Source organism: Fundulus heteroclitus, chromosome 5, assembly GCF_011125445.2.
Source record: "Fundulus heteroclitus isolate FHET01 chromosome 5, MU-UCD_Fhet_4.1, whole genome shotgun sequence".
NCBI classification, from domain to species: domain Eukaryota; kingdom Metazoa; phylum Chordata; class Actinopteri; order Cyprinodontiformes; family Fundulidae; genus Fundulus; species Fundulus heteroclitus.
The window spans coordinates 3,350,627-3,369,572 of record NC_046365.1 but is presented as its reverse complement, the minus strand read 5'-3'; the positions used below and the strand labels follow the sequence as shown (position 1 = coordinate 3,369,572).

At 41.1% G+C, this 18,946-nt stretch overlaps 1 protein-coding gene across 2 annotated transcripts in view; it reads right to left on the bottom strand.

Moving 5' to 3' along the window:
* Window positions 1–12,654, bottom strand: part of LOC105931242 (hexokinase-1) — a 28,716-nt gene extending 16,062 nt beyond the window's left edge. For both annotated transcript variants that reach the window (XM_021320190.2, XM_012869837.3), the window contains exons 1-6: window positions 12,476–12,654; window positions 9,025–9,187; window positions 2,676–2,824; window positions 1,713–1,832; window positions 1,282–1,377; window positions 1,077–1,176 (exon numbers count right to left, since the gene is read on the bottom strand). In XM_021320190.2, the coding sequence (XP_021175865.2) occupies window positions 1,077–1,176; window positions 1,282–1,377; window positions 1,713–1,832; window positions 2,676–2,824; window positions 9,025–9,187; window positions 12,476–12,538 (691 nt within the window). In that variant the 5' untranslated portion in view covers window positions 12,539–12,654. The remainder of the gene's footprint in view (window positions 1–1,076; window positions 1,177–1,281; window positions 1,378–1,712; window positions 1,833–2,675; window positions 2,825–9,024; window positions 9,188–12,475) is intronic.
* Between the last annotated feature and the right edge of the window lie 6,292 nt (window positions 12,655–18,946).

Here is an 18,946-nt window from a genome sequence, read left to right as displayed (position 1 = left end):
GCATAAAACGGGGCCTGAAACATGCGTACGTTAATTTCCACACAAAAGCTGTGTTCCACAGATTAACAAATAATTGTGACAAGAGCCAACATCTGTGCATTTACCTCTGATTTTCACATTTAGTAAACTCCTCTCTGTACATTTATTTCACAGTATCTTTGCTCTTTTCTCCATGGTTGCCATTGTTAACCATGAAATAACAATGAACAGCTGGCTCATTTACATGCACACTAACATTCATGAGGTATTTTGCATCAACCACTTATGGTTGAATCTGGCCGTACAGAGGGCAGAACATGCGGTGGAACCTGGTACGCAGACGTTGATGTACGGCTGTGATCTATAAAGGGAAATTGCGTGCTGGTGTGGCACACGCATGGTTTTATATAGCTGATTTTTTTGCCGTATTGCCATTTTTATTTTATTTATTTATTTAGGCATACATACACTTTTAGTATGGGTTCAAGACAATGTTTTATAAATGAGACCCCAGAGCTTTGGGTAGCTCCATCTCTAGACGTAGGGGGAGTTTTCCAGTTGGCCTTTTTTGTTGGTTTGGTGTCCAATTTTCTCTTCGTCTTTGAGCAAAACATTACACCTCACTTTGTCTATGATGTATTTGTTTCTGAAGTAGTATGTAGTGTCTACAATAATAGTCCATTCTTTCACACAAGTAACACTTGAGATTCTGTAAGACAAGTGGAACCCTCACTGAAAATGCCTTGACATCTATAGCGGTGCGTCAATCTGTACATATGACACACTGTGGACATATCTATCTGATATGCACTTCAGCCATGTTTACTTTTAAAACAAGTGTTGGGATAGAATAGGTTGGAAAAACATTGCTATGAGTCTTGCCTTGGAGTAACAGTTGCCAAGCGGATGCTGCTGATCTGGGTTCGTCGGTAGAAAATACGTAGAAGGGGCACATTGCCTGATCTGTGTCTTACATTGCCAGTATGTGTTATCCTTTTCAGGTATTTAAAAATGGACTTGGGGAAACTTCTGGAAAAATCTCTGCCTTGAACATTGATCCACCCCACAATGAATTTATTAAAATCAAATCAACTCACCTATAATTATTCCCACTTCGCAACGCTGATCGTCAAATCCACATGTCATCATAGTTCCGACTGTATCGTTCACCACCGCCATGATGTCTGCTTGATAGTCCTGAGAAAATAAAAGATTGAATAAACCAGAATAAACAGACTAGCCAATTGAAATCAATTATTCTGGTATATATAGCTTTCAAAAGGGGAAAAAAACAAGACTCACCCCTCGTTTCTTGATTGCCTTGTTCAGAAGTTTCACAACATCCACGCCCTCTACACCACTAGCTTTAAACTTCTTAGTCCAAGTCACCAAGACTGCCTGAGAAAGAAGAGCTTTCATCAGCCTTCTAAAAAGAGTTATGGTTTAAAAGAAGGGTTCAAACTGGAGGGAGGTTCTCCTTAAAACCTCTTAGTTTAGTGTCATGAGAGATTATTTGTCCCTTACAGGTTTCTTGTTTTTGATTTTTTTGTCACTCTTGAGTGTTTCAGATCATCAAACAAAACAAGAAATAACTTTAATCAAACTTGTCTGACAACAGGAAGTAGACTAACTCTGGTTACCTTTGTCTAACAATAAAATTAGCTTGATGAGTTGGAACTTGGGGGAATATGTACATACACAGCCATGCAAGTCATGATCCATTGACCATTTACCTCGTCCAGTTTGGTTTGGACACAGGGGAATGAGAATGTGAATCCCACAGGTAGTCTTTTATCCTTTATTTTCTGTTTCTCTATAAAGTCCCCCAGGCAGTCTGCAACATGGTCAAAGAGCTGGAAGCAAACACAGATTTTTACAACAATGATTAGTCAAAAAAAAAACAAGTCATCAAAGTACTGACATGATTTTATAAGGTAATTATTGTTGTGCAGTCACATTTTGCTTTCATAACTTTATTTTATAGAAGCTGAACACCACAGAAAAGAATCATTAATGCAATCAGTGCTAGGCTTTTACTGTCTGACTGAAAATAAAGGGAAGACTTTAAAAAAGCATTGTCAAACTTCAAAGTTAGGCAAATCAACCAAAGCCTTTTCTCTTTGACAACCATTTTGTAGAGTTTAAGAAAAATACGTCCCGACGGGTATAAATTTTAACAAATGTGTTCACGGATCACCTTACATGTCCCGCCAGCTGTCTTTGCGGTGCTTCATTGACTAAATTCGTCCTGTTCTAAGTCAGGCCTCGGGACAATCCCACTGCTGCTGTCAGTCGGCCATGTTGGGCTTATTGTGTTTCAACCTGAGCGGCAGCTGTTGCCTCTCTGAGTTTGCTGTTGTTCAGCAGCACTGATGCTGTCCCCTCTTAATGCCCGCAGCAGTACAGGGACGACCATGAAAACTGACTTTACCGTGTCCTTACAGACGCTAGCATAATATGCTCAATTAAAAAGTCTCACATCGCCAGTACAATAATGGCTGATTAAGACTCCAATGTGGGAGCTTTTGTAGACAGATGCTTTTAATTCAGGATGTAGGAAGTCCTGCATACTTGAGATTTGAACTGGAGATCTTTCTGCTGTGCTGTACTGAAGGAAGGCCAATGTTTTTTCATAAAAAAAAAAAATAATAAAAATAAAAAAGAGAGAGAGAGAGCAGGCCGACTTCAGCATTTACCTGTGTCCCACTCCCATGGATGATGTCATCAGGAGTCTCATAGACCTGGCTCTCCATCTGAACCGGTTGCTTCTTGTCCTGTGTCACTTTGACACGCAAGATCCGAAAGTTTGACCCGCCGAGATCAAGTGCTATGAAGTCTCCCTTTTCTGTCAAATTGAGAATGCAATGAGAAATTAGTGACTTATGATCAGCTTTGTCAGGGCTTGTTTTAGACAGTTTATTTTATCTCTACCCACAGCTTTCTTTAAGAAAGTTTTGCCTGTCATAACGTCTGTTTTGACTCAGATAATAAACACGTCCCTTCTGTCAGGTGGATTCCCCCAGTCCTTAGAAACAGCTGTTATTCAACCACTGCTGAAATAGAACAATTTGGACAAACTGCTACTGCAGAACTACAGGCCCATCTCAAGTCCCAAAAGATTTAAAAAAAAAAAGCTTTGTTTCAACAATTAAATACCGTCTTAACAATGACGAGTCGCTTTGATGTTTTTCAGTCAGGTTTCACTACAAGGTGTTTAATTACGTCCGTATAAATACTGACTGTAAAAGAACCACAGCTCTGGTATTTTTGGACCTCAGTGCAGCATTTGATACTGTAGGTCACTCCATTCTGTTAGAGCGCCTGGAAAACTGGGTCGGCCTTTTTGGTACAGCACTTGATTGGTTTAAATCCTACTTTAATGTAAAGCATTTTGCGTTGTCATTGTACTGAAATGTGCTGTACAAATAAACTGTCTGTTGCACTTTAGATAGCTTCTGATATTCGGCAGACTCAGTGCTTTAGTTTGCTTCTGCCGTCATAGTGGCTAACCCTAAACCTTTAGTTGTGACTGTTGTTTACCATTTCAGCCTGTTTTTGCATTGATACGGTGCAGATATGAGCCTGAAAATATGTTTTAGCATCACCAGTTTCTAAACACTAACTATGCTATACCATGGTTATGATTGTCCTCCAGCACTAAAAAGTGAATGTAAAAATTTACTGTTTTGTCTTTTCAAAATACTTTTGCGCTGAACACAATTATTGGAGCAAAACATGACATGTGAGCAGAGTTAAATGTGTTGTTTAGTTTAACGTGGTGTGAAAAGAAAATGTAGTCATGATCAAAAGGCAGGAATAAATTCCCTGCATTCCCCTTTCACCCCATATCATAACCAGGTTATAATTAAGCATCAAAATGTAAAATGAAGCAAGAAATAAAAAGAACAAGAGGCGGCTAATTATTGACTCAATAAGGCTATTAATCAGATGATCAAAAGTTTAACACTGTTCGCCCAACAAAAACGCAGAGCAGAAGTAAAAGTGTCAATAAGTAGCTTCATTGTTCTTATTGATTACTTCAAAAATTCATTTAGACATGTTTTCGTTTCAGTGGGTTGGAGGAAACGTTACTCCACGTGATGAATTGGTTTCGTTTAGGGCATCGGACGTCCTGCCCTGTCATCTATCTCCAAAGCTTCCGGTCAGATTGATATCAGAGGAACATCATTCCCCTGGAAGAAGTTCTTTCTGAGATGGCCGCCGTCCTGTTCAAAGAACTGGTAATCCTCATACAGGCGAAGGCCCTCATTAAGAGGATGCCCACTGCAACATCTCCAGCAGCTGTTGCTTAACACCACTGTACAACCAGAAGCCCCATGGATCCATTGAAAGAAAAGCTTCTCAGATCATAACAGCCTCCTCCCCTGTGGCTTGTAGAAAACATCTCCAGTGGGATGGGTCAAAGTTTGTGGCATAGGAGGAGACATTTTCTTTTCTTTTAAAGGGTTCCTTGCGGATGGTGTATTATAGTTATTGGATTATCTTCAGCATCTGGAAGGGCCTTCATATAGATCTTTGTATAGGTCTTTGTCTTCACATATTGTCCAGCAGATCCCCCAGCTCAGTACAGAGGAAACTGTCTTGGGTCTGTCTCCATACTTTTTACAGTATAGTTGGGTCCATACCTGTTCCCAAAGTTCAATTCAAAAGTACTTTATAATTCCATAGTGAAATTAAATGTTGTTCTAACTCATGTTATGGGGTTTCTTCAATGAGTTGTTGTAGATGCTGATGGCTGCAGGCAGGAAGGGTCTCCTGTAGAGGTCTGTCTCACAGCGGCTTCACTCTTGCCTCTCCAGTCCAGCCTGTTGTTCAGGTGAACACTAAGCTATTTACACTGCTCTACCACCACTAGGGTTGCATCAACGAATCGAGAGAAATCGATACAAACAGACAATTAAAAGCGTTAGCAACACATTTCATTATTGATTTGTTGCGCCATTAATGCATCACTCGCCATGTCTACTAATGACGACACAGAGAAAAGGGCTTGAACCAAGTTCTCAAAAGACAGGAGCACGTTCAGAATCAGAATTACTTTAATAATCCCAGAGGGAAATTGTTGTTTCAGTACAATTGCCATAACATACACAAACAAACATCACAAACATTTCAGGGGGAGACCATTTACTGAGGCCTTGCTGCCAAGATGGCAGCAAGGCCATAATCGTATAAATAATCGACAGCTTAATTGATTATTAAAATAATCGTTAGTTGCAGCTACTTCCTGCTTGTCCTGAAATCTACAACTGTCTCCCTTTTTATTATTCCCACTCCAGATTAGATGATTGTTTCAGCACCATGCCACAGAGCGGTCCACCAGCTCCCTGCACTCTTGTACATCTCTGATGCACCAGACAGCTTTAAAATCGGCCATACTGCTTCTGATGACCAGACTCTAGGATATTTTAAGAAACTCTCAGGATCTGTTAGACATTTTAAAATAACTTTCCATATCCAAACGTTGCACAATGGTTAGATGAAAGACCTTGCTCCTGCATCTTAAAATTCAAAACAGAACAGGAAATTTAAACCAAATATGCAGATTCTGAATTTTTAGAGCTGTGGTCTTATATGACAAGCTGTTAAACAGCCTGTTTGAGGTTAAAAAACAGTTTTCACTAAATCACCTACTCTGTTTTGCCTCTTGTTTCTTCTTTTTGCAATTTGAAGCTCTGTTTACCATCTGGTTATGATCCACCAGCATAAAATGGGAATTCTTCATATTTCTTGTCAGATATGTATGTCATAAAAAAAAAAAAAACAGTTAAGTATGGATAAATGACGCTGAAATGTTGAGACTAGTCTCCTATTCTGCATGCTGCAGTTTGCTCAGTCATTTTGCTCTGGAAAGGTGCAGCTGAATATTTCAAAAGTAAAAAAGTCTAAATGAAGCCTGGCTGACTCTAGATGTGTTTATGTGTGTTCAGAAAAGACCGTGAACACATTTAGGATAAAAAAGTAAAAATGGGACCTAGCTTAATTTTTTCTGTGAACCTAAAAGTAGATTTAGGCTAGATTTAACGATTGGGTTAGGTGATCAGTCTGTTCTTAGACCTATTCGGCAGTGATAGGATTTCTTTCGCTTTATTTGTGTTTTCCCAAACAACAGAGCTACTCATCCTTGTAGAACCAAGCTTTATTTGTTGCGATCAAAGCAGAGCTATGCTGTGTTTCCAAGACTGTAACAGTCCATTCTATGTTTGTGTATCTGACTTCTAATGTTAACCATTTTTAACGCCCATCATGGCTTCAACTTTGCCCTTTGCGTGCTTCCTTGGTTCCCGCACGTTGAAACTAAAGGCTATTTATAATGTGTGAAGCCACGCGTGAGGCTGTGGCCTTGCTCACTAAATTAGACTCGTTTGTGTTTCACTCCTATAACCATGATATGTAACAGACATAGTTTATGAAGGAAGAATTAAAGCATATAACACAAATGCCCCTCATTCTACGGCATAGAAGGTAGGTGATTTTCTTTTACATGATCTCTGGGCTCTGGTTCCAGCATAAATAAATATACCTTATAGATGTTTTTGGCAAAAACAAACATATTTTATGCTGGCCAAGCAGGCCTTGATGCTTATTTTCAGATAACAGGAATCATGATGTTTGCTGTGTTCTAGTTGCCTTTGAGCATTTGCTTGTAGAGCTGAGTCGATCCCACCTTCACCGTATTCCAGTTTAATCTCAACCTGCCAGTTGTTGTATCCAGTTACCAGACTAATGCATTTAAAGTATTTTAAGTATTCAGTCACTGTAATAACACTTTCGCTACCAGAGGCTGCACATTACTGGAGTTTCAAGTGATTGAAAAACATAAAGGTTGTCTTTCCCAATCACAGTTCCTAGTTTAGGGACATTTTAATGGATCTTTGTGAGGTGGAACTAGTCAATTTCACCCTCTGACTTTAAACCTACCGCCTTCATGACTTCTCCGTGCTGTAGCATTCACTTCTACTTTGGTCATTTCTAATTATAACTAAGTTCTAGCTATTCATCCTAAACACTGAAACAGCAGGTCTGGATTTTATTTTCGGCAGTCTTATTGGGTTTCCAAAGGTCAAAGTTTTCAAAGGTCACACATCCTCTGCACCATTTAGAGCCGGTTTTCTGCCATTTCTATAGCTTCTTTCTGTATCTGGATTTCTGTGCTCACTTACGGACAATCCATACAATTCAGGCTTCATTTGAGTCAGCATGGCTTTATTTTTACACGCCTAGCCCATTTACAGTGGGACAGGGGGGTATAAAATCCTGTTTAATGTGCAAGTTTGCTCTTTTACAATTAATTAAATGTTTTTCATGGTAGTTTCCCTTAATGAAGGATGACTGAATATTTAGAAACTCCTTAAAGAAAACCCACATTAGATAAAAGATTATTTCCACATCATTGAGTGAAATAGGTATTTGATCCTCCATCAAAACACGCTTTACCACCTGGTGGAGACATCTTTATTCACGACCACGGTGCTAAGATATTTTCTATTGCTGGGCACCGAGTTTGGACTCATGTCAAGGTAGATTGTGGAGTCAGACCACTCCTGTGCTTCAAATGGTGTTCTTGGTGATGGAGGTCCATCTACAAACCTCTTCTGTGTGGCTGGGCGATGATCTCTCATCGGTCTCGTGTTCATTCTCACCCCATCAGACCAGATCTTGGCATGGAGTTCCAGACTAGGGCTGGACGATAATTCAATAACAATATATATATCGATCGATAGACGTCTGATGCGATAGAAAAACAAGGGTTCAATAGAAGAACAGTTTTCCTTCCTATCTTATAATGAAGGTTAATATTAAAGTCATTACACCCTCCCAACCAATCACAACACAGACCCAGGAACCCTCCACCAAGCTCCGCCCCCTTCAGAGTTCAGAGAGAACGCCTTCTTTTTTCTTTCTTTTTTTTTTTTAAAACTTGCAGTTTTGATAAAAACGTTGGTTGAATAAAGGGTAGAGTTTGACTTCAGTGTTTGTGTGTCTTTATCTAAAAATAGGTCGCTAAGCAACAGCGTAAAACAACCAGGGCTGCACTTAAAATGTATGTTTCTAATTGTTTTTTGATAATTATTGATTTCAATCAATATGATTTCTATTTTATTGATATGCTTATTTTATATTGTCCAGGCCTACTCCAGACCAAGGGCTACTGGTGGTTATTTTGTTTTCTTCTTTACTTTATTTGCAGATGTTCTTCCAACACATGCATTGTGCTTATGAGTTATTTTGACCCAGACTTTGAAACCTTTGTTTTCTGCCCGTGATGTTGGACAGGATGCAGAGAAATAAATCTTTCTGTGGACAGGCATGCTTTATTCACATAACCTGATGAGGTCAGGAGTTTACATAATTGATTCATTAATTGACCTGTATTGGCGTTTAGCTAGTTCTTTGAATAACTTTTTTCTGTTTTTTTGTTGCTGTTTTTTTAGATTCTCTGCACATTAAAATCAAACTACCATAACATGAGGGGACTTTTCTTCGAACGGCGCAGACTTACAAAACAAACAGGGGAACAAAATACCTTCCCCCCATCGTGTATACCCAGATTGTTTTTTCTTCATACATGATCAATCAAAATGCATTCCTTTTCCTGGCTCATGAGAAGCACATTTCTAAAGCTTACAGTCAGATACCTGTACCATGGTGCAAATGTTCGATAATCTATCAAAAAGTCAATGAGTCATTCAGTTCTGCCCTGGTTTTTATCTCCCTAAAGTAGTATTTTCTGTAATAAGTACAGGAAGTGATTAGGCTTTCCGAACTGGCCGTGCTGCCAAAACAGTGATTTAGAAAATCCAAATCCAGAGCACAGACGGGCTGATGTCACAGGACACAGCTGGCTATTTCAATGCATCAGCACATTTTTATGGCATCACAACCTTTGTACAGTAGTTAAATCATAAAGGCACAACAATAACATGAATATTCTGAACTGTAAAAATAAAAGGATTCAGTTATTGATGCCCTCTATATGATCATGATATAACCTTTAAAGAAAATCCCAGGTTCCCATCCTACCTGATCCATCAGGGATGGACCTGACGAAGGTGGGCAGCATCTTCACTGTGGCTGTGGCGTTCGTGTCACGGCCCAGTCCGTTCTCCATTTCCCTGCGGAAGCGGCCCATGATGTCCTTCAGCGTCTCATCGGAGAATCGCATGGAGTACAGGTACTTATCAATCTGAACAACAGACACACAAAGATGGGCACAAGGGAAGGTCAGTCCGTCTCGTAATTAACGCTGCCTTAATGCTGCCTAAATCTGTATCGGATGCCTTCGCGCCGCTATACAGTTATACGTGGTGCCGGGCCCGGGAAAGGCCACAGTTTGTCACATGTCCTGTTTGTTGAAGAGGACCCAAATGGAAACAGGACACTGGCAGACGTCTGATGGAGTGTGGAATGATGGATTTAATAATTGGAACCTTACAGAGACGCGAGAAAAACAGCACGGCAACCCGGACGAGAGCAACAGCAGGATCCAGCAGTGAGAGAAAGAAACCAAGGAGCTGAAACACTGTGGGCATGTGATGGCTAACATGGAGTCCAGGTGAGTACTGCGCTGAGGAAGAATCAAAGCAGGGAACCGAGGGAAGGATGAATAATGGGGACAGGAGAAACTGGGTGGAAACCCAGAGGATCAAACTATTCAAACGCCAAGGACCAGTACCAACCCAAGAGATGCACAGAGAAGGACTTCATATTTATCATAACTTTATGCTGTACCCAGCAGCTCATTCTGGTATCTTCTTGAATGCGTATTGTCCCTTTTAAAATAAACCTCAACTAATAACACTAAAATGACCAAAACCCAAACATCCAGGTTCTATGAAACGGTCCAGGAATCTATTGGACCTTGGTAAGTGTTATACCAAGATAGTTAACACGTTTCTCTCTCATTAAGCTTCTTTACCTGCACTCAATCACCAACAGGGCTCACAGTGTCTGGGTTTAGACCTGCTGATGGATCAGGCCTACTGGCTTGGAATACAGGCAATATGTTCTCTTATAGTTCTGATTTTAGAAGTACTAGATTTGCTTCAGTGTTTGAAATGTGGAACCATCATCTAGGCCTCATATTTTCGTGCTAAGCAGATTTTAGAGTAATCCCTCCAGTTAAGCCTTGCAAGTTTCCTACAGTTTGAGGTGTTTATGAACAACTCTCAGTTTAAAATCTCCAACTTTAATAGATGAAACATCTTTGTACGTCTAACCTTATGCCATCATTAGGTTCAGGCAGTTATTTGGACTCATACAGCCTTTTGTTACATTTCTTAATATTGTTGGAGGTTAAGTATTTGCACCTCTATAGTTTGCCTGTTTTTGCTTATTTGTGTCTTATTTGTAAATGTTTTAGATTAATATCAAACAGAATTTAATTTAATTTAGAGCAGTTTTTTAATAATGATTTCATTTTTCTAAGATATAAAGGCTATCCAAACCCTCCCGGCCCAATGTGAAGAAGTAACAGCAGATACCCACGGCGGCACCCGCTGCTGTCAAGCGTTTGGAGAACCTGCCAGCGAATGGTTCCATCTCTGGAGGAGTTTTGGGACACTCTTGTTTAGGGCTGTACGAGTTTGCCAAAAATCCAAAGTGTGATATATTTCAACCATAAATGCGATTGCAATTTCATTTAGACTTTTCTCTGCATTAACCACAAGGAACAGAAAGGGCCTGTAGCTAAAGATGTTTAGGTTGTTAATTTAAAACAAGAAATGTAACGGTTTTTATAAATCAGATTATTCAAGAGAATAGCTGGTTGAGTTGGACATTAACACTTGTTGAACATAAAGTGCAAAGTGCAACCAACAAACTAGTCTGGGTACTAAACAGTTTGACCAGTATTTAATGCTATGGTGAGATCCCTGAAGGTTTCTGGTAAAAAAAAAAAAAAAAAGAAGATTATATAAACTCTAAAACACATGATAAAATTAGATGATCTCACTGCTGCAGCTCTCTTCCCTTCCATGTGGAGACAAACCCACTTTCATATGACCGACACCTAAAGACATCTTATCCATAAATTGTTACATAGCCAAAAATTGCAGACCTTTATTTATTAAAATTGCTATTATGTACGAGAAAAAAAGCTACCCTCCACCACTGTTAGCTGCCAGGAGGCACACTTTCCAAAAAGTTTCACTTTTGTCACATTGGTCCAGAGAATATTTTCCACATTCTTGAGGATCATTAGAATGTTTTTTTGGGGTTTTTGTTGCCAAATGTGAGATGGGTCTTTGTGTTCTTTTTAGTCAGTATTGGGGTTGGCCTTGGAATTCGTCCATGGATGCCGATTCTCCCAGTTTGTTTTTTATTGTTGAATAATGAACCTTAACAGAGGCTGGCGAGGCGTGATTTAGATGTTGTTGCAGATTCCTTTGTGGCCTCCTGGATGTCTCGCCAATGTGTTCTCAGGGTTATTTTGGTAGGCCAGCAACTCCTGGGAAGGTTCACCATCGCTCCGTGTTTCCTCCATCTGTGGATAATGGTTCTAACTGTGGCTCACTGGAGTCTAGACTGACAGATATAAAAGGGCTTTATTTCTCATTAGTTTGGGAATTTCTTTAGATTGGTGCATAATGATGTTTTATGCTGTCAGACAGGTTGTGGTAAAGTGATGTCCTGATTCTCCAGGCCTGGGTGTGGCTACTGAACTCAGGTTTCCAACACATCTGGTTGATTAGTTCATGCATAAAGAAGGGGCGCGGCCACTTTCCCCCCATAGGGCCAGGTTGGTTGGAGGGTAGCTTTTTTTCTCTTATCTTTGTCTGACATTAACATTTTATCAATAGTCGGAAACTTAAAGGGTCAAAGCAGAAGCGATCTGTGAGGAGGGCGGTTACATTCCCACAGCCATCTATGCGCAGTACTCGCATGCTCCCCTCAGGATGGAACACATTCAGCCATTAACCTTCTTCGCCTCCCCGGCTCTGTTGACGTCCTCCTCGGCTGTCTAAATCAGGCTGAACCCGTGTTCAGGTTGAAGGGGCAGGCCGGAGTTGTAATCGGCTAAGTTGTGCTTATGTTGGCGGAGCAGCTGGCCAGCTAACAGGGGGGGGGACAGCAGCTGAGAACAAAATGGATGAGTAGAAGGAGAAAGGCCTGAGGGAGTTCAGACTTCTCCTAACAGCCGCCACCTGTCGTCTTCGCGCACCATGGCAACCAAACCCTGATGGCGGCACCATCCCCGGCCGCAGCCCGGCTCAAGGACACCAATGTCAAACAGCGACGAGCCGCCAGAAAGCCAGAAAACGGAGCGGCCCCTGACTCCCTGCTCACCGTGACCTTCCCCTCTCATGGCCGCGCAGAGCTACATCCTCCCCTCCCCTCCCACCACCGCTGGCCCCCCATGAAGCTGAATAGGCGCTGGCTGTCAAAGTGTTGCCCGGCATCTGCGGCTTTCCGCCGGCCTGCTGTGGCCGCGCAGCAGCCTGCAGCCTCAGTAACGCTCCGCTGCGCTGCTTACCTTCTTGAGCTGATCATCCTTCAGCTCGGTGAAGTAGTAGGCCAGGAGCTGAGCCGCTATCATCCTGCCAGGAGCTGTCAGCTGCTACGCACTGCTCGGCAGCGGAGGAGGTGGAAGTGAAGGAGCCTGGCGTCGGTTTTGCCCTCTGCCCCCTGCGCTCAGCCTGTCAGCCGCTCAGCCTGTCAGCCGCTCAGCCTGTCAGCCGCTCAGCCTGTCAGCCTGGGGTGGAAGAAGCAGCGGGCCTGAGCTGTGCAGCCGGGAAAGGCAAGGTTAAAAGGAAAACGGTCCGGTAGCCGTGCCTGCTAGTCTGCGACAGGCAGCAGTCACCGCCCCCTTTTCTCTCTCACACACACACAAATAAACACACACACACACACAGGCTAGCTTTTCCTCTGCCTCCCCCCTCTCAGTGGCTAGCTGCCTGTTAGCTGCAGGGAGATGTTCCAGCTCTGCGCTGGAATGGTGTTCCTGCTATGCCCTGCCCCCACTCATCCGTCTGATTGGCCACACTGGGCATCCGAAGGAGAGCAGAGGCCAGGGGGCTGACTAGAGGAGGAGGGGGGCGGCAAGTGTGTGTGAGGACAGGAGAGGACAGGAGAGGAGATATAAGCTCCCCTGCAGCCGGCAAGGCTGTGGTGTTGCTAGGTAGCTTGGAGAGGACGTGCAGAGAGGCAGGAGCGCCCGGTGATGCATCACCAGGTCTCTGACCGCAGCATCAGCTGCAGGCCGAAGAGCATCACTTCCTAACTGAGGCTCTTCCTCTCACGTCTGACGTGTGGTTATGTGGAAACAGGCTCATGGCTGACCAGCTCTTATCTCTGCGACACGGCCCACCCTCAGCAGCAATGCAGCCAGACGCAGGGCCTAAAAGGCTTTTCTGACGCTTAAACTAACAGGTGCAACATCTTTACGCAGGGCTGGTCTTAACTGTGTCTGCGTGTTTATAGCAGGCTGCATTTCATTTCCTACATGCATTGAATGAAATGATAGATCAACTGATCAACTTGCTGCTCAATAAAAATAAAAAAAAACAATAAGTAAGTTTTCCAGATACGTTATTATGAATGTAGGGCTTATTGTGGTGAATTACTTTATTGTTAGTAAGCATGTATGCATTAAGAATGCATTAGTGTTAATATTTTTGTATATTTTTGTTTCTAATTTCATGTGTAAATTCAATGAAAACTTTACTGAAGGTTATACAGCGATAATCTCGTACCTGCCTGTACCTAGTTCTGTATTTTAGTTAACCTTATTGGTTTAATTCGCTGTGTGGTTCAGTTAAAACCAGTAAAAACGGAGACAGATCACCAACACGTCCGTAAAAACAGTAGTTAAACTCTTTTCCACGGGGACAGTCACTGCCCTGTTTTGCGTTTCTGTTCAGCGTTTGGTTTATTGGGTTAATGGGTGAGGAGGTTGAACAAATCCCAGGATTACTATACATAGTGAGAGTGTCCCCACTCTCCTCTCTGCAAATCTGCTACGTCACCTCGCAGTGCGTGAATGGACCCACGTCGGCTGGCTCAGTGACGCAGTGAGCCGCTGACGTACCGTTTTTTCCTCTCTTGATTATTCTTCAGCTGTGGTACATCTCTCTGACTGCTGGAGCGCATTCCTCGGTCGTCTCCCCGTCCGCATGACCTCAAGTCTATGCTGGGTTCTTGACTACTAGAAAAGAATCTTTTACATGAAAGAGAGCTCAACAGGATGGGAGGAGGAGGGGGGAGGGCGTTGCATTCATTCACGCCCCCCCCCCCCCCCCAAACAGAATCCCCCCCGTGGTGTCATGGCTGCTTCAGGGTGACCTTCTCTGCTGATGACCTCATTATCTGTGCTTACTGAGTAACCGCTGGCTTACAAGTCGAAAACACCGCCCTCATCTAATTATTTCTAGTGTAAACATTAAACACATTCCTGGTGTGAAGCAGAACGCGGTTGGAAAGTTCTCCAAATACTTGAATCTGCCTTTTTTTTTAAGTTCTAAAAGTATTAAAAACTTAGGATACAAGGTAAAAGGATTTGATAAAACATAATTTTAGTACATATTGATGCTAATTTGTCTTCAACACCAGCACGTCAAGGCTTTTTAATAAGATAGGATGAAAATATGTTTAAACTCTCAACTTGCAGGTGTCAATAAATGTGGTCTGTCTAAAAATATTTGTCTTTTATACATATCTGTCACATCCAGTGTAGCTGTGATTAATTTCACGGCAATGCTAATAAACACTACCATGAATTCAGTTTGTTAGTCATAGAGTCACTGGCTTTGCAGCAATCCCTCGTCCGTGTTAATGAACATGTGGCGATTTGTTAGCTTTGCAGCAATGTCTCATACTGCCAGGGGTGTGAGAGCACACAAACACAGCAAAACATAAATAGCACTTCTTGTCAAGCATTATTTTCCGTGTTAGAGAAAAAGTTGATGACAACTGTAGGTTGTTTTGTTGCTTTCTAAATATGGTTAAACATACAAGCTGTGAGCCAACAGTTAAATCTATTGGATCAAAACCCGAACAAAGATGCAGTCACGGCAAAAGCTCTTTCAATGGCTTTATAGCAAGACAAGTGTAAATAAACACAGAGACAAAGTCAAGCATATCATCTGTAGAAAGAGAACATGGAGATAGTGGCAGCAACAGGACACTGATGGCCCCCTCAGGAAGGCGTCAGGGCTAAACAGAAAATGCAGGCCCAGGTTTACCTTTAATGAAGGCAGAAAACAGAGAGAGAATATTTAAAGGTACAGTGGACGAATTTTACGGAAATGTTAGTAAGAAACGGCCAGGTCACTTTTTGAATAACTGCGCACGTGTAAGACCATCTTTCCTGCTCATCTGCTCCTCAGAGAGATTGCGTGAAAGAATCTCCCAAATACACTCTGTTCTTTCTTCTGAGGCCTTCCTCTTTTGCTCATAAACTTGTAAGACCGTTGGCTTCGTGTGACTCTCAGCTATTTTCAAAGTAGTGAGAGCTACAATGAAGGGCAGAAACCGAAGCTCACAGGATACATTAACACGACGTGTGCAGCAAGAGGAAGCTAGCAAGTAATGAGCACGCACAATGGCGTTAGATGACCATGTCACAAAGATTGGCATGTGGGACACCCAACAGATAAGGTGATCCCCCCCCAGAAACTCAAAGCCGAAAGATTGTCCACTATACCTTTAAGTTGTTGTTAACAAAAGCAGCTCATAATGCTTAATTGGAGAGTATTAGGAGAATGTTAACCTGATAACCTGACTCTCATCAGATGGATTTGGATCCACAGAGCTCCACACGGTTCCTCACATCCATCTGGACTCGCTCCATTGGAGGGATTTCAATGCCACATAAAATGGACGAGCCAATCAGGAAAGCCGGGCAGGATTTGGTAGATGTGACGTATCAGAGAAGCAACTGTTTGGATTCAGACAACAATGGCGGCTCACAGCGAGGAAGCAAGCGGTAACACTGATGCTGCTATTTCATCAGTGTTGTCCATTGTACTCAATATTAATTATTTAAAAGGCTTTTTTAGTGGAAATGATGTTTTCACTCTTCTCCTGACCAGGTTAGGCAAAGCTTGTAGCACGTCAGTAAAGATGATGTACAAGTGGTTTATCCAATCATATGCAAGGATTTTTGATAAGCCCCTCCTTCTGAAATACATCTCAATGGAGCAATCCTAGATGGATGTGTGGAGTTCTGTAAAACTAAATCTATCTGGCTAGAGTCAGGTTAGGAGAATGTAGCGAGGAAAACTGGTCGGTATGTCCTACAGCAGTCTAAGCCTTGAGCAGCATAACTACAGCTTACGTACAAGCTTTATCAAAAAGAAAAGTTTTAAGTCTGATCTTAAAGTAGACAGGGTGTCTCCCTCATGGACCAAAACTGGGAGTTGCTTCCACAAGAGAGAAGTCTGATAACAAAAATATCTGCCTCCCATTCTACTTTTAGAGACTCTAGGAACCACCCATAGACCTGCAGTCTGAGAGCGGGGCATGTGTTTGAGAAGAGGATCTTTAAGGGCTTTATCTGTAAGAAAAATACATTTTATTTTTATTCTGGGTATAATAGGAAGCCAATGAACAAGTTAGGAAAAATAAGACTACCTGCTTGTAAATAATTTCAATATTTTAACATTAAAGCAATAAATGCATGCACTAGCTTTTCAGCATCACTCTGGGACAGAATATTTCTTATTTCGGCAGTATTGTGGAGGTAAAAGATGCAAATACTGGAAACCTGTATAATGTGAGATTTAATGGCTTTAAAACACTGATGTAGTCTGCCTAACTGGTTAGACTCATGAAAACATATCAACAGCTGAGTATCACCTCCTTAGCATGGAAACATATCCCAGGTCTCTAATAATTCGACCAAGTGGAAGCATATATATATATATATATATATATATATATATATATATATATATATATATATATATATATATATATGTGGTTTGTAGAGAAGATGTACCATCAACGGGAGCTTTTTTTAGAGATGGTTTGATTAACTATTTCATTGATTTTGGTTGATTGGTTCAAGTATTTGGATTAACTCTTTCTCAAGACAACATTAGTATGTGATACTAATTTGACACCAAAACCACCCCGTGAATTATGAAATCTGCAAATCTGTCATCACACAGCATAACATGTCTCCCAGGAGACATTTTATGCTTAAAACGTAAGGTAAAGCACATAAAACGAAATCCTATTTGGTCACCTTAACAGTTTACTGGAATTCAGTCAACTTATTTTAAAGAAAAATAGAAGCAACATTCTAAACAAAAGTTTTCTTTTGTAATGTTCATTGTTTTAAACAGGAAAAAAAAAGCTATTTCTAGGGCTTGGTACAGCGAGACTCTTCAAACTTTCTGCTCATCACATCATCACGCTCCAATAATCGCTTTTATTCTCTATACAAACTGGAGTTGGGGCCAGAGACAGGAATGAGACTGGAATTATGTTAGTCTCACACACACACACACACACACACACACACACACACACACACACACACACACACACACACACACACACACACACACACACACACACACACACACACACAAATAAAAAGAACATAAAACATAAAAAATGACAGCTGTCCTGCAAAGATGAGGGAAAATGAAACAAACAATGATAGTGTTGCATGGTTCTGTTGCTCTACTATGGCAACATCATGGAAAATGTGAAAAAGGCTTTTGAAACCAAAACATATTCAACTAAATCACTCTTCAAACTTAAAATATGTAAACGTATAAAGAATAAGGTCAGATATCTGTGGTTTACCAACCAGCAAAAGACCCTTCTCACGTTTGATGATTTAATGTAAAACACATTTTACCTTATTTTCCCTTTCCCCTCTTTATAAGTTAACTGTTGTCATTTACCCTTGTATTGAGATTGCATTGAATATTGCTCCAGTGTGGTTTTATAATATTTAAAAAGATTAAATAAAATGCTCATATGATACACTAACTTTGAATCGACACTAGATGGTAGCATCCACAGGGCAACACTAAACTGACTGAAGAATCGCGCTATGACGGTGTGTGTGTTATAGCGTGTGTGTGTGTGTGTGTGTGTGTGTGTGTGTGTGTGTGTGTGTGTGTGTGTGTGTGTGTATGTGTGTGTGTTATTTTTTTTGGTGTAAATGTAAAAACTGATGCTACTGCATCATCACAGTTAGCTTTGTGATATTGTGTCTAATTGTTTCCATACTAAGTGATCAATTGAGTATCTAGGGATTAAAATTAAGTGGTAATAATACCTTTAAGATGGATACATCAGAAAATAAGTCAGACTGACTTCTTAAGTGCAGACAGAGCATCTACATAGCTAAGCATAAGTTTCATCTATGTTATTATTTGCTTACTGCTGTGATATTAAGATAGCACTTGTTGAAAATACCCCATATGTGTAATATGAAAGTATCAGACCACGTATGCCACTGCAGCAGGTACAAAGGAGGAGGTGCTGTATTTTTCTGGCGTTGTTATTCAAGGCAGATACACATTATTGTGATAGGACGTTGCAGTTTTAGTAATATTATGACGACCAGTACAATGCTCTTCACGTAAACTTAAATATACGCTTTTTCCCAAGAAAAGGAATTTGTCTATTTGATTCTGATAAGAAATTTGATTAGTCTATGTTATAACTGGTAAACAGACTATGAACCAGCAGCTGTTTGCAGCTTTATTCCTCTTGTATGATACCAAATGTTGCTCAGGGCTGTCTTGATTTTTGAAATTTGATAAGAAATTTATTTTGAGATCAGTTGTTTTTTGTTAAAGGGACACTCCTTTTAATGCTGGATTTAAGGATTTACTGTCATATGCTGTCTTTGTGTTTGAAAATGTCATGGATCAATGGTAAAATCTGATCATTCTGTCATTTCTGTACCTCAGCTCATGTTGCAGGCGACTGTCCTCAGCAGAGATCATGTTATCAGTGGATCAACATGACAGCGCAACAC